The sequence below is a fragment of the Rhipicephalus sanguineus genome, chromosome 9 (assembly GCF_013339695.2).
Source record: "Rhipicephalus sanguineus isolate Rsan-2018 chromosome 9, BIME_Rsan_1.4, whole genome shotgun sequence".
NCBI lineage: Eukaryota > Metazoa > Arthropoda > Arachnida > Ixodida > Ixodidae > Rhipicephalus > Rhipicephalus sanguineus.
In genome coordinates this window covers 73159409-73175820 of record NC_051184.2, presented here as the reverse complement: position 1 = coordinate 73175820, position 16412 = coordinate 73159409, and the positions used below count along the sequence as shown (strand labels likewise).

General features: G+C 48.4%; 1 protein-coding gene across 1 annotated transcript in view; it reads right to left on the bottom strand.

Annotated features, from left to right (window-relative positions):
• LOC119405321 (uncharacterized) overlaps nucleotides 1-15181 on the bottom strand; it is a 35868-nt gene extending 20687 nt beyond the window's left edge. Inside the window, exons 1-4 of the mRNA XM_049419253.1 lie at nucleotides 15030-15181; nucleotides 11789-11955; nucleotides 9055-9202; nucleotides 6903-7208 (exon numbers count right to left, since the gene is read on the bottom strand). Of these exons, the coding sequence (XP_049275210.1) occupies nucleotides 6903-7208; nucleotides 9055-9202; nucleotides 11789-11955; nucleotides 15030-15133 (725 nt within the window). The 5' untranslated portion in view covers nucleotides 15134-15181. The remainder of the gene's footprint in view (nucleotides 1-6902; nucleotides 7209-9054; nucleotides 9203-11788; nucleotides 11956-15029) is intronic.
• Between the last annotated feature and the right edge of the window lie 1231 nt (nucleotides 15182-16412).

The following is a 16412-nucleotide window of genomic DNA, read 5'->3' as shown; positions in this document are numbered from 1 at the left end:
AGCTTTCACTACACTTAATGAATCCGTATATATCACTGCCTTTTGTAGTTTTAACTGTTTTATGTGTTTAACTGCCGCAAGTATCGCGTAGGCTTCTGCCGTGAAAATACTGGAATCAGGGTGCAGAATACCGGAATCGGAAAAGGATGGACCAACGGCTGCGTACGACACAGAAGTGTTAGACTTTGAGGCATCTGTAAAGAACTCAGGGTGTGGGTACTTGTATTGTAATTCAAGGAAGTGTGTACGGATATGTGCAAGTGGCGCATGCTTGGTAACTTCGACGAAAGAAACATCGCAATCTATAAGCTGCCACTGCCACGGCGGGAGATAGGCAGCGGGAGCCATTAGACAGTGTTCGAGAAGTGGCACACCCATTTCTTCAGCTAGGCTCCTCACACGAAGTGAGTACGGCTGTCTCATCGAAGGACGGTTGTGAAAAAGTTCAGAAGCAGACAACTGATTGATTGTAGTGTGTGAGGGGTGTTCGTTGTTTGCGTTCACCTTCAGGAAATATACAAAAGATAGGTAAGATCTCTGGAGGTGTAGCGACCACTCGTTCGATTCGACGTAGAGGCTTTCCACGGGGCTGGTGCGAAAGGCGCCCGTAGATAGCCGAATGCCTAGATGGTGGACTGGGTCAAGCATTTTTAGGGCGCTTGGTGTCGCAGACTGGTAGATTATTGCCCCGTAGTCTAGGCGAGTGCGTATGAGGCTTTTATACAAATTTATCAGACATTTCTTGTCACTGCCCCACGCAGTGCGTGACAATACTTTTAGAACATTCATTGTTTTTATGCACTTGTGTTTTATGTACTTGATGTGTGTTATAAAGGAGAGTTTCGTGTCTAGGATAAGCCCTAGGAACTTGTGCTCCGTTTTTACCGACAGACGCTGTCCAAGTAGGCCAATGTCTGGATCGGGATGGAGGCCTCTCTTTCGGGAGAGTAAGACGCAAGTACTTTTTTGTGCATTCAGTGTAAAGCCATTTTCGTCTGCCCATCTAGAGATCTTGTTTAAACCTAGCTGGACCTGCCGCTCACACATCGAGAGGTTGCACGATTTAAAGCCGACCTGTACATCATCGACATATGTGCAATAAAACATATTCCGTGGGATGCAAAGACGCAAGGAATTCATTTTGATTATAAAGAGTGTACAGCTAAGTACACCACCCTGTGGCACTCCGGTTTCTTGAAGGAATGGTCTTGATAGAACATTTCCTACTCGGACACGGAGCGTACGATCCGACAAGTAGCTTTCTATTATATCTAGCATTCTACCACGTACACCAAGGTGGGACAGGTCTCTTAGTATTCCGAAGCGCCATGTTGTGTCGTAAGCCTTTTCCATATCGAGGAACACAGAAAGAAAGAACTGCTTGTGGGCGAATGCGTCACGGATTTGTGCCTCGATACGTAACAGGTGGTCGGTGGTGGATCTACCCTCGCGAAATCCGCACTGGTACGGGTCAAGTAGATTGTTTGTTTCCAGGAAATGCATAAGTCGGCGGTTTATCATCTTTTCGAAAAGTTTACACAGGCAGCTTGTAAGTGCGATGGGCCTGTAACTCGCAACGGAGGATGGATCCTTGCCCTGTTTAAGAATGGGAACGACGATCGCCTCTTTCCAAGACGAGGGGATCTCACCGGAAAACCAGATAGCATTGTACAAGGAAAGTAAGGTTTTTTGCGTTTCGGCAGGTAGGTTTTTCAGCATGTCATATACCACACGGTCGGAGCCTGGGGCGGAACTACTGCAGCAGCTTAGCGATGCCTGCAGCTCAGCTAAGGAGAAAGCTCTGTTGTACGCATCGTGTTTTGTGGATTTGCGCTCTAATTTCTGTTTTTCTATTGTTGTCTTGTAGCGTTGGAAAGCCTCGGAATAGTGCGACGAGCTGGACACTTGTTCGAAATGTGCGCCTAGAAAGTTTGCTTGGTCTTCTAAGCTGTCGCCTTGTGTGTTTACTAGAGGCAGTGAATGTGTTTGTCGTCCTTCTACCCTACTAATCATGTTCCAGAGTTTGCCTTCTTGTGTGTATGAATTGATGCCTGATAGAAATTTTTGCCAACTCTCTCTTCTAGCCTGTCGGCGCGTTCTCCTGCCTTGAGACTTGATAATCTTAAAATTTGTAAGATTCTCCGCTGTCGGGGAGTCGCGAAGCAAATTCCATGCTTTGTTTTGTTTCTTACGCGCATTTCTGCAATCACTGTTCCACCATGGAACTCGTCGTTTTCCAGAGTATCCACTTGATTGTGGAATACATTTGGTTGCCGCATCAATCAGAAATGAAGTAAAGTATTCTTGAGCTGCGTCTATGCTTAAGGAAGACATGTCCGTCCAACTTAACAGTGTAACTTTCCGAAACTGTTCCCAATCGGCCTTCTTAATCTGCCATTTTGGAACCTGATGGGGACATTCATTTGTAATTGGTGTGTTGAGAAGTATTGGAAAGTGGTCACTTCCATAAGGATTATTGAGAACTTTCCATTTAATTAGGGGCTGAAGTGATGGAGACGCTATGCTGAGATCTATGGACGAGTATGTTCTGTTTGCAAGGCAATAATATGTTGGTTGTTTTTTATTCAGGAGACATGCGCCAGAAGAGAAAAGGAACTGTTCAATCAGACGACCTCGCGCATCGCAGCGAGAGTCACCCCATAGACTGTTGTGTGCATTCAAGTCTCCAAGGACCAGAAATGGTTCTGGAAGTTGGTCTATTAAGGATTCGAATTCATATTTTTGGAGCTGGCACTGCGGGGGTATGTAAAGTGAGCAGATCGTGATCAGTTTGTTGAATAGGACGGCTCGAACAGCCACTGCCTCAAGGGATGTTTGGAGTGGTAAGTGGGTACATGCAATTCCTTGGTTAACTATAACGGCTACGCCACCAGATGACGCCACAGCATCATCCCGGTCCTTTCGGAATATGACATATTGGCGTAGAAAATTCGTGTTTTTGGATTTTAAATGTGTTTCTTGCACACACAGCACTTTTGGTGAGTGTTCATGTAGCAGCTCTTGGATATCGTCGAGGTTTCTTAGTAGACCTCTGACGTTCCATTGTATAATTTGTGTATCCATTTTGAGTGTAAGTTAGTGCTGTGTGTACTGAAAGAACTATTACCTTAGGTCACAGAGCCCTTTCCAGGCCCTGTGATGCGGGCTTTTTCTTTTTTGGCGCGCTCCAACGAGCCGCGCCGCTCCTTCGGCGCCTGAGACGCCGTTGGGCTTGCCGTTGTGTCCATCACCTCGGCAGAGGCGCTGGATGCCCAGTCGCGGCTCACGCGGACGGGTGTCTGTGTTTTGGGGCTTTCTGCCTGAACAGAAGGCCCTGGGCCTGCAGATCCGGAGACCTGCATGCCCTTTGGTTGCGGAGCAGTACGGGCTGCTTCCGCTGAGGGGGCAGTTGGCGCTACCGCCCGTCCACTGTGCGTGGTACGTGCGGCCGCCGCGAACCTTTGTGACACTGCCCCCTTGCGTGCCACGTCCGCGAATGAAGTTCCCTGTGGAAAAGAAAGGCGTTTTCGCGCCTCCCTAAAGGAGATGTTTTCCGTTACCTTGAGTGTTATTATTTCTTTTTCTTTTTTCCATGCGGGACAACTACGAGAGTAGGCTGCGTGCCCACCTTCGCAGTTTGCACAACGCGGAACTTCTACACAGTCGTCTGCAGGGTGATCGTGCGAACTACATTTGGCACAGGTTTGACGGCCGCGGCAGCTCTGAGAGCCGTGACCGAAACGCTGGCACTTAAAGCAACGCCTCGGGTTTGGGATGTAAGGTCTGACCTTAAGCTTCAGGTAGCCTGTTTCAAGATATTCTGGAAGGGTGCTTGTGGAAAATGTTATAATGAGGTGTTTTGTCGGGATTTCTTTGTCGTCACGTCTGATTTTAATTCGCTGTACGTGCGTCACATGATGTTCATTCCAGCCCTCAAGGAGCTCACTCTCAGTCAAGTCCAACAGGTCTTGGTCAGATACTACACCTCGGGAACTGTTGAGGGATCGGTGTGGTGTAATAGAGACAGGGGTGTTTCCAAAAGAGGCAAGTTTTGAAAGTTTTTCATACTGGGTCTTACTTTGAACTTCTAGCAAAAGGTCCCCACTAGCCATTCTTGTAGCCTTATAGCCTTGACCGAGTGTGTCGGTGAGGCATTTCGATACAAGAAAAGGAGAGATCGTTCTTGCGTTCTTTTCTAGTGTTTTGCAGTGGATTACGTGGAACCGTGGAAAATTTTCTGTGGGTTTGAACAAGGCATTGAAAGTCTCTTCGGTGCGCCCATATCACGGCTTCAAATAATGTCACCGAAACGTGTCAAGAAATTACGTATGCGGTGATACGGTTTCCTTCAAAAAGTTAATTTCGTTTTGAGAAACGGCAATCGAAAGTGTGCTAACGCACCCTTCGCTGATAAGCATGTAAAATGCTTTTCGTGCTCCTTCATTCTTGTACGTACATAAAGCTGTACATGATCGAAATAATGTAGTGAGTTTGCGCATCACGCTGTGTTGTTTTCCTGGTTTTTTCTTGTCCGTGTCCACTGGCAGCGCACTACGAGCACGTAGAAGTCTGTGGCATTTCCTACTCAAAGGTGAATGCCCACAAGCCTGCACCAATGGGCGCGAATACCTGACTGACGTCATAAGCCGGACGGCCGGTGACCCCGCCTTCGAAGAACATTGCCGAATGCATGAGCGGGACTATTTCTTCAGTCGCGGAGGTGATTGGCTGCCGCGACTCGGTCGTCTGGGCTCTCCGGACTTCTTAAGTTGTATCCGACTATAGCCACGTCATGACACAAGAGCCAGGCGTAATTGGAAGGTTTGGGCTGTAACAGGGACGGCCCTCGTTACCGTCATGTCTCCGTGCACGAACGACCAGCGCACCGAACAAGGTTAATCGCAGCGACCCCCTCTCTATTAGGTCAACGTATGGGGCAGACGTTGCGCCCCCCCCACCTCTTAGGCGACTACGGGGAGTGGTCGCCTCTCCTCTCCCTACCACCCCACCCAGTGCGCACGCGTGCATAAAGAACACGAGCCTGCAGCCTTTTGCCTCCTCTAAGTGCGGCCGCCGCGGCCACGGTTCGATCCCGCGACCCCTGGGTCAACAGAGAGCTTCATAACCGCTAGATCGCCGCGGCGCGTCGCCATGTATATCGGCAACGTTAAGATAATGATTTGCCTAAGTACCGTCCTCAGTAGACCAACCTAAAGGGACACTATATGCAAGCATTAAGTCGGCGTTGATTGGTTAAATAGCGTTCCAGAAACCCCACATTGCTTACTTCGTGCCAAGGAAATGCATGCTCACTTTGAAAGAAAATCACGTTTCAGTGGTCCGCATGTCGTTAGCGCAATTCAAACCACACACCTGCGTGGAATCCTTGTGACGCCTCATTCGCCATGTTCGCCCTACTGACCGACAGCCGGCGCTGCGGAGCTGGGAGAAACAGAACTTGTGTCGTTCTCAAATGATATACCGTCAAAAAGTTATCTTTCTGTATCAAACAGAAACGCACTATTTGCATTTTATTCCGTCTTCTAATGCACTGCAATACCCTTTTCTGTCGTGGGTAGTTTGAGTGCTAATGATTAGATGTACTTCGAACGTTCGAAGTCGTTGGGCTGTTGTTCCAGAATGACCCAATGGTGGCGCAAATCGTGTCCTACAATTACCAAGAGTTCTGGATTGCTAAAGAACTGCGAATAATACTGACGTTTCAGCGTTTCTCAAGCATTGGTCTTTCACTCCGACAGAAATTGTCATTTGTTTTAATGTCCCTTTAAGCAAGTTCCACCAAGTGACGCAGAATGAACCTAAAAGGCATTATTTTCATTGGCTTATTCTCGCTCGGCTTTAATATTAATTTCGGCTTATATTTCTTAACCTAGGACACTCAGGCTTTCGTGAAAGAGATAAAACGAAAGTGTCAAAAACGATACACTTCTCAGTAGTTGAAGGCACATAAGGCGCGCGATGCCTAGAAGTAAAGACAGAGCAAATTATGTCGCTCAATTCCTGCTTCAGCGTATTTTTATAGATCCACTCACTCATGTCTCGGGGAAGATTTAACCAGCGTGGCGGCGGATGCAGAAAATCAATTAATTTGCTGGCGTCGCATATTACGTGACACAAGCAGAATGCAAGTCACCGACAGAGCTTCGTGTGCTACCTGATGCTCAGCACAAAATGTACTATATGCAAATAGCTTTTGTATTGAAACTAAAATTAACGATATCCCGCGCGTCTTGTGTACCGTAGAGTTATTTAGAAGGTTAGGCAGTCAAGATTAGCTGCTTAAAATTATATTAGCGCAAAGAAGAACCTAAGATGTCCAGAGGCCCCGCCCAGATGACCGAAGCGCGGCATCCGATTGCCTCCACGACTAAAGAGCCCCACTCAAGCACTCGGCATTGATCTCCGAAGTTACCAGTTGTCCGACTCATGACGTCGGTCTGGTGAGCGCGCCCACTGGTGAAGGCTTGTGTGCATCCGGCCTTAAAGAGCGCATGCCGCAGACTTGTAAGGTTGTACGTGACCACAGTAATATCGCGATCACCGTACACGCACTTACAGGCTCTGCCCTTTAGAAGATATACTCCGCATATCAAACACTCCTCGCAAGGCTTTGTTGTTAGTACCGAATTTGTTGTGTCGTAGCAGACATTGCTACGTTTTTAATAATCCCGTGTCGTCGGTGCTCATGAAAAGCCCTCCAAGGCTTTCGACAAGGGGAGAAGGGGGGGGGGTGCATATAGAAGCGACTCACACACGAATCTGCGGGTGATTTGTCCCAGAAAAGGACACGTCTCCAGAGCAGCGTAATTATCGACGTGCTTTAAGCAACCGCTCGGAGGTCCGGTAAGTCGAAGCATGACCACTTCAACTCAACTACTTACTCGCACACAAGGCTCGTGCGCTTATTGTAGTCGGTCTCGTTGGCGCCGGGCAAGTTGAACATGTACATAAGGCCGCACTCAAAGTACTTCTGCAGGTACAGGTCCTCGTTGCACGTCGGCGGGGGAGTGGGCGGCGGCGGAGGCGGCACTGTGCGGTTCGAAACGTCGGAGCCCGTGAAGCCCCGGCAGTACTTGTCGAACGGGCTCAGCAGCAGGTCCATCACGCGCATCGACAGGAAGTTGAAGGTGGACGTGGCGCTGGCGCACTGCAGGTCCCTCGTGCACTTCTCCATATTCTTGTACGCCCTGTGGGAAGCCATATGATGGTATCTTTAGAGTGTGCTAGTACGCTCTAGCATCGTACAGCGAGAAATGTACTAAGAAGCGTGGCTCGTTGGGCTAGTTCAGGGGTCTCAACCATGCCTCCCCCGGACGCTTCGCTAGCGACCCGCGGCTTCAGAAGAAATAAGATGTTTGTGACTTTGCTAAAGAGTACTCGGATTAATTACTCGCCTACAGCGATTAATAACGCTTTGTTGATGATATGTGGTGTTTTATGGCGCAAGGGCTTTTTGATGGCCAGAGAGCGCAAGGTCATGGGACAAGAAATGTGACCAATGATTGTGGTAAGTGGCTGTATATGGGCCTTAAAATACCGCGCGCGCTGAAGGCGGGTAAAACATATAAGTATTAAAATCATGCGAGTGACATGAAATGTGTGCAGTGAAATTCAGTGGAAAATGGTCGTGATAATAAAGCTATAAAGACATGGCATGAACACGAATGCCTCGTCAACGCCCTTGTGTCCAATAACGCTTTGTTCGGGTAAGCTACAGATACGGGAATGATCTCAAGCACTTATTTAGTGAGCCACCCCATAAACGGTCGATCCCCATGTGTTGAAATAAACCGAGGAAAAATATCTCTATATTTCATAATCGACGGCATTCTGGAGGTCGGAATCGATATGTTCCTCGAATCCTGAGGTCAAATCACCTTCATAAATAATCCATACACGATATATGGGAAATGCGTTCTTTAAAATGGCACCGCGTTAAAGGGGAACTCCGGGGATTTTTCGATATTCACCGATTTCAATTAAACTTTCAACATATGTTCTCTTCGGTACCCTAATGATATGTGGCAAATTATACAACCGTAAGTCATTTAGTTTTTTAGAAAACGAATTTTAAAATTGGTAGCCATTTTCGGAATCACGCCTGATAACGCGGGCCACCCTGTGTACGTGACGTAATGTGCCTACTCTTTTCCGACCCTACCTCGCCCAGCAGACGGTTGCAGCGCGCGCTTTGTTCTACAAGGCGGCGACGACGCGAGCAAAGTTCGGCTTTGTTAGAATGTTCCAGTGGGTCTTTACTATACAGAACCGGCAGTCCTTTTTGTCAACTGTTTTTTGTTTCGTGAGATACTTTTTCTTTTCGCCTATTTCCCATTCAGTTACAGGAGGGCGCCGTTGCCCCTGCCGAGAGATGACGCCACACTAAAAAAAAAGAAAAAAAACGAGTAAAAAGGTTGTCTTTTTGTGCCACTAAAATGAACGTCATCTGTCTACCGCATCTTTCCTTGCGTTGTCGCCGCGCGCCCGGCACTTCCAGGTCACGAACGGCATGAGCGTTGTTAACGTGACATATTATAGCATCTTGGTGGGAAAGTGCCCAGCACCGAATTTTCAAGAAAGGGAACGTAAGCGAGACTGATGACGATTGTCGTTGTCGGACAAAAATACGCTCTTTTTACTCGACCTTTTCTTAGGATGCAGATGTCCCCAGATCCTGGGAATGCGTGCGAAAAACGGCGCCGACGCTGCACTCTAAGAAGTAAAGGAGGAAGAGGGGTATTGAGGTTGCTCCTTCAGAGGAGTAATTGACCTGCCACGCCCATTCCTCTCTTTTGGGGGTAATGGCGAAGGGACGAACTGTCCCTCCCCGCGTAGTTGCTTCTCATGGGACCAACAGTTGCTCCTTCCCAATATTCCTCAAGGGAGCAACAGTTCCTCTCTGGGCAAAAAAAAATTCAGTTACTGGCTGAGTTACCCAGCATTTTAAGGCTTATACGGACATGTGATTACGTGTACAATCGATATACAAACATCACATTCAGAAATAGATTTAACGAAATTCGCTGGACTCACGTGCAGGTTTTCTCCTTGGGAGGGTTGCGGCTCACGATGACGTTGAAGAGGAGGCCGCAGGCGAAGAACTCCTTGGTGGCCTTGTCCTCCTGGCACGACTGCGCCTCCAAGTGGCCACTGGCGGCCCCAATTGCGCGAAGAACCTTTACTTGAGAAGGTGCCAGACGTGCACGGAGCGTACCGGTCGTCAGAAGATGGTTAGCGACAAAGGTCCGTTTCGAACTTTTGTACGAAGTGGCACAGCGCGAAGCACGACATTAGGACTAATGTAACCTCTTCTATACCAGCGTCCACGATCGTGGACATGACTTTTAAAGCAAACTACCCGACAGCAAACTGCTGAGTGTCATCAAAAACTCGCGCATTTGTCGCCCAGAGTTCCCCTTACCCATACTCCAAACGTGAGCAGCCGAAGTAAACTGTAGCGGTTGGTGTGCAAACAAAACAAAACGGCGGGGGGCAGACCGTGCAGTGTGCGGTTGCTTGGACCTAAGTGCTTAAAGTTTTGCAATTACTCTTTTTTGCATACAACTTGCGAACAAAAGTTATGCTCTTTGTCAGCGGCAATCATTTAAAAAAAATGTTGCAGTGGCTTAGCTCGGCTATGCCAGGATAACGTAGCGTTAGCAAAGGTTCAGCAAATTATTCTTAGCTTTCTTGATTGTCTAGGATTAGCTTCATTATCATGCTTACTGCTGCTCCAATGACACACACACGGTATACGTATTATGTGGCACATGTATATTTATTTTGCCAGACAACTACTTCTGGATCCGAGGAGTTAAGCTTGTCCGCTCTTCTGCGTCGTTGAGCAGCATTTGCGCTCTCCTTCTCAATGGCTATACCACACTGGCAAACGCCAGTCAGAGGCGCTATCAAACGGCTCCAGTGCAATGTTAGACGGCGACTGCACAGCGAAGGCGAATAACTGCGCGCGCGCCGGAGCCAATACGTCTGCCAAGGCTACGACGTCACTCCTCTGGAAAGCGCAGACCGGCAGCGGCGAGTCGCGCGCGGCGGCGGCGGAGTGCGCGGGCGCTGCCGACGGTGCGTGACATCACTGATTCTCGCGCATGCGCCATACGGCTCTTGAGGATCCACGCGAAACTGGCTCGGCTAGACCAGTGTAGCTAACGCTACGAAAAATATTTGAAGCACTGAAAGCCAGAATTCGCATTTAGCGGCGGTGTTTTTGTCACATTTACAAATAAAGTCCCCGTTTGTGGACACCCAATCTTACCCTTGGAAAAGTGAAATTTTTGTCACAATGTTTCTTCTTTTCCACTTGAACCAAGTGAGATAAAATTCTGCAAACTGCATCTCTTTTTCTTGCCTGCATCTTCGTTCGTTAGTGAAGAGTATAAGGACAAGCGCTTGCTGGTAACTGGTTTTCATTACTTGAGACAAGAACCTTTACAACGAAGAAAATAGAAAGACAGAACAAGATAAAACGCTCAACGGGGATGTCACTGTTGCCTACCGCTCGTGCTGGCATTCTCGAGAAAAGCCCATTGATTTTGTGACACGCCATACGATGATTTGCGCATGTCTGCAAAAGTGACTTTAAATTTGTTTATTCTATTTATTTAGACTATCCGCACTTTCTCTCTAAAAGGAACTTCGGATTGCTCTAGTGGTTTCGTAATGTTTCAGTGAATTATGCTTGACCAGAGCTTGTAACTTCCGAAAATAACACGGCTAAGGCTGTTTCAATAAGTTTTCACCACAGAACGGTACATCGTAGAGAAGATTGCACACGGATGGAGCCGTTTCGGATAATTTCATTTCGACGACACTAATCTTCATGCCGAGTGAAATTTAGCGACACACTATACACGTAAAAACAGTCGTAAAGTCCGAGTATCATAACGTATTACTTCGACCGAGGCGCTGTCCTCAAATTTTACATGTTCAGACAACAAAACCGCGCCGCATCCACCTTTTGATCCATTGCGCTTCAGAGGCTCGTCTTGGTTTTGAATATGCATTCAAAGGAGTTTGCGTCTGTTCCATGGCATCATAAAAATGGGGAAACGTTATTTGACAATCCGTTCATATAAAATTCGCTTTTAGAAGGACAGTTCAGTGTTCGCCCCCTGCTATTTGATGTCGCCATCGACTACAGAAAAAGTAAAATTTGGCAGACACGGCGGTAAAGCACGAAGTTTTCTTTTTCTTCAATTTAAGAGAATAACTTCGCGGTAGAAGCGCCATAGCAGCGTCAGAGACTTTAATGTACCTTCTCATACGTGAGCCATTTGGACAGAGCTGTACTCTGTAGTCTGGTTTCTCCTTTTCCCAGCGTAGTACTTATTTGCCGGTAAAACACAAAAGAAGAGCCACCGAGCGAGATTGTGACAAAAAATTATTGCGTGACGTCATGCAGTGGCGTAGGCAGAAGTTCTTTTCGGGGAGGAGGGGGGGGGGCACTTCCTTGATCTGACATGGGGTCCGGGCAGATAAGTGGGGTCGAGTATCATTTTGAGCTCTGTATATCAAGGGGGAAAAGATTTCGAGGAGGGGGGGGGGGGGCACGGGCCCGTTGTGCCACCCTGGCTATGCCACTGACGTCATATATTGCAAGGTTTATACTGTACTCTTGCCGAAGTTTAAATTATCCTTTCAGGAAACGTTAAAGCGTACATTCAATGCCCCTTTCATATTCTGAAAAATGCTTCAAGAACTTCCTAAGCCTTCCACAATTGCCGCGCTTACTGGATGTGCACGGGCTTACCTCTGCGTTTCGATGCGGGCATTCTGAGCTCCTCGGGGCACAGATCGCTGTACTTGTAAGTTAGCACATTGCGAAAATACTTGGCTTGTTCCTCGAGGTCGGCGTCCTCCTTGCAGGGTCCGTCGTGTACCACAGCGTCCAGGCAGCTGTAATAGCGCTTCACGGATCTGAACATGTGGTTTGAAAAGAAGAGAAAGAAAAACGGAGTGCAATTGAACCGCGTGTGTAAATGAGCGCAGGCGTACCTACCTGCTTTCAGTAGGACTTTTTTTTAAATTATATTAGCTTTCTTTTGTTGCGAAGCACCATATGAATGAGTCATCCGAGCGCAAGAAGACAAAATAGACATTGACCACGAATGTTCACCTAAAAGCAAGACGTTTGGGTTCCCGTGCGCGAGCCGAAACGTCTTGATATTTAGGTGAACATTCGTGGTCACTGTCTATTTTAACTGTATTCATGTATTTTCCCAACCAGACGGGTTACCGTCCGACTGTCGACTTCACCCGAGAGCAAGCTTATTATTATTCCTGATCTTCCAGCCTACCTCAAAAATTTTTTTTTTGCTTAGGAGTCCGGCAGAATATCCAGACTGTAGTACACAATATCTAATAACGCAAAAAACACACACACACACACACAAAAGTGATTTCGCTTGCAATAATAAACTACCCTTTTACGAAGAGTGGAAGACGCTTAAAAGAGAGGGACGCGGTAGCGTTTCGGGCCTCGTTCGCGTCGCATGCTCATTCGATTGCCATGCTTCGCCTCTCGGTGAAAACATCAACAGTGCCGCACGGCCGGTCTGGAGGCGCGCGCTCGCTCCTTCCTTTACGGCCTGCGCACGGGGGGCTGTTGCTACCTATGGCCGCAATTTCGTGGGGGCGCTCCGAGCCAACTGTCACTAGATCATAGGCTTCTTGCTGACGGAGATGATGATACAAAGGACTGCTCGTTTTGTTTGTCGTCACTAGCATGGCGCATGTTTCGCAACCGACATCAGTGATGAGTTTGGCAATGTAACCACCTACATACACCAAGCCTGAATAAGCAACAGAGTTCGGTGGTTTGCGAGGAGGTTCTCGCAGAGCTTCAAGTTCCTCAATAACAACTTCCGGAATAGACACCGCCGCTTCTTCAATGTTTTCGTCGCGAATGCCCATGTCTTTTGAAGGTAGCGCCTTTTCCTTGACAATGTGGGTCAAAGCAGCTGTGGCGGCTCTTGCGTCTAGCACGTCATTGCCCCCGCACATTGCCCTCAATTTTCCAAACAATGCCTCTATAGGATCACTGTTAAATTTCTTCGTGAGCAGGTATATATATACATATATATATAGTTTACTCCTTTTCTCAGAAGAAATCGGACTGTCTCTACTGTGGACTTTGTGGTGAAAAGCAGGGCAGTGTACGTCTCGTCTGTAAAGTTTCCAACGCCAGCGGCGACAGAAGAATCCTGGATGCGCTTAATTCAGCCTGAAAATTCATTTTCCAGCCACAGCAATCTAAGCACACGGGCCTCAGGCATTTTCGCCTCCATCGAATATAAGGTGGTCGGGTCTTAAAAAATATTGTTGTTGCTAGTAGCGCTGCGTGTGCGTCTTCTATTGCCGAGTGCCGAGAAAGGCAGACTGTCCCCACACGCACCTGTACTTCCTTCACCGCTTGCTACAACCGATAGAAGTAATAGCACGAGAAATTGGCCGGGCACAGCTGGTTTACAACACGAAGCGCATGCGGCGAAACGCGCTTTGGGCGGTTGGCTCGCGACGCCCTCACGCGGAGCGCGCCGTCGTGACTGTATAGAAAAAGTTCCATTGTACTCCCGGCAGCTGCACAGGCCGTATGGGAAGGAGCGAGCGCGCGTCTCTAGACCGGCCGTGAGTGCCGTGAGGACAGGAACGCCTACGCGCGTGACATTCGCCGTTGTAAACTCTCCTAGGGCGCACACCTCAAGGAACTTTTCGCGAAGCAACGAAGTATACCCATTAGGAGTCGGTAATCATCTGTAATCCTCATCGTGCGCAGCTGCGTATCTACGCAGCTGAACACGATGAATTATTGCTGAGCGCTTTGTAATGGACGAATAGACGTGACACAAATAGACGTGACACAAATCACGTGGTGTACACCTGCTGCGATTCTACGCTTCTACCACGCAATATCACGTCGACTCCCATGACCAGGATTTGAGGACATATGCACGTACCACCATCTCTCGCCGGTTACTGCGGTGGCCTGCCGTAACTGAATGGGAAATAGGCAAAAAAAAGATCATATCTGACGAAAAAAGTTAGTTATCAAAAACGACTCCCGGTTCTATACAGTAGATACTTATTTGAACATTCTGTTAAACTTACAGTGTCGCACTACAAACCGCGTGGCTTCCCAGAGTGTTGAAAATTTTACAGTGGGGCCCCACGTGTTTCTAATGGGCGGTGTTCAATTGTCCTGGGAAAGCCACACGCTTTGTAATGCAATACTACAATTTTACCAAAACGCTCCAGTAGGTCTCTACTGTACAGAACCCCGAGTCGTGTTTGGTAGCTTGCTTTTTTCAAGAGATATGATTTTTTTCGTCCATTTCCCATTCAGGTATGGCAGGACGCCGTTGCTACCGCCGAGAGATGGCGCCACGCAAAAATTTCCCCAAATCCTGGGAATGCCTCGCGCTACGCGGCGCCTGCATAGTCTTCTTCCAAAGCAGTCTCAAGCAGTGAGTAGCTCTGCGATAGAACACGTGACTGCCAAGCAGAATGTGGGGGCTCGATTCCGGTTTGAGATTTTGTTCTTTGCGTCCGTCGGGATTTTTCGCTCACGGATAACGACGATATTTTCGCAGACGACGCCGACGCCGCATTTTCTGCGACGCGGGCTCTTTGACGCTACCGCGTTATTTACAGGAACGCAACCCTTGCCACGGAATGTGGCTTGGCAAATCACTTTCAATTAAACGTGGCGACGCCGCCAGAACATCATAGGTGACGAAGGCGTTTCCTAGAGGCTAGCTGACAGCTTGTATATAAGTGGTTCAAATACGAAAACAACAGTCTGAAATCCGTTACGTCACCCGGACTTGCCGGTACTGATGTTACACTGCGAAATTGAAGAATCTGATTTTTCACCTTCGTTTCATATTGTAGTAACCAGCTTATGATGAAAATAAATAAATAAATAACAGCAGTTAGTGACGAATGAAACGTCAGAACGAATAGCATCCTCTATCGAACGTGTTAATACGTACTCGCAAATTTCTTGCGACCGTCCGCCACTGCGCTCTCGTATCTCGTCCACCTCGTCGTGGAAACTTTTGGCGCACATGAACTGCGCGTTCCACACGTCCTGCATCGCGCAAGCGGCTGACTTCGCCAGAAGTGGCTCCACTACGAGTTGCGAGGACGCTGAAACAAAGTAATGCCCCATTACCAGGTGCAACATGCCCTGAATTCCACACTGCTACTCGGCAAGGCAAGACGCTTGCGCATACACAAACAACGTGTGTATAGGCTTCCAAAGCAACGTCGAGCGGCGCCACTGCTCTTATCGCAACTGGGGGCATCCAAGGCCACAACACTGCCGCCTCCGTTTTCGCGTACGCGCAGAGCTCTCGGATTGCATCTATGGTGCGTCACATTGTAACTATTGCTGACTAGCAGTGCTCTGGGCCGAATGAGGAGCGCATGCGCATATGTGTCATTGCCGCCGCTGCTGTCAAGTGCGGCGACAAACCGCCTTCGCTGGCAGCGCCTGCCCCCGGTAACGCATAGCTCAGCCGCGCGAGCATCGCGCCCAAAATTGAGCTTGGTTTCCCTATAGAATTTATTCTGCAAGGAGACCAATGCTGCTAGGACGACCAGACAAAAATAGCTGCGAGGAACCTGGCCGACACATACAGACGGCAGCTTCGTAGCGCTTGAAACAAAGGGCAAACGAGCCCGACTTCTCACTCGTGTTGCGACGCATGGTCCCTTGAAATAAGGAAAGCGTTTAATGATTTCTTTCGTGCATGTTTCGTCAGGTTTTACGCTCTCACCCTTGCCTACGTTGCCCGAGCGCATTCCTGCCTCCTTTTGCAGATTAACACTGCCGCAGCAACACCCTACTTGCTAATGTTTCTAATATCAGTGGCCCTGCTATCAGAAAGACCAGGAGGGAACCCTCCCATTCTTACACAATGCTCGCGGAAGCCTTATCTAGAGATTCCGGCGATATCTAATGAGGTGGGTGCGCGTGTGCGTGTGTGTGTGTGTGTGTGTGTGTGTGTGTGTGTGTGTGTGTGTGTGTGTGTGTGTGTGTGCGCGCGCGTGCGTGCGTGCGTGCGTGCGTGCGTGCTCGCAATACTCTTGAAGCTCGCCCGCAGGGGTCGTAAAAGCCTTGCATCGCGACTGATCGCAGTAGCATTACAGTGAACTAGAACAACTAGTACGCTGTAGTAGCATCTCGGTGGAGGCCCGCAACAGCGGCCGATTTCAGATGCCGTGCCGTATGTAGCCTGTCTGCCACGCACGACGAACCACGTCGAGGCTGATTCTTTGGACAAAATTCGGCGCACCGACACGAACACGATGAAAGAAACAGACAGACATTTAACAGGCCTGAACGCATGCCGAACTTACAGAAGTATTTC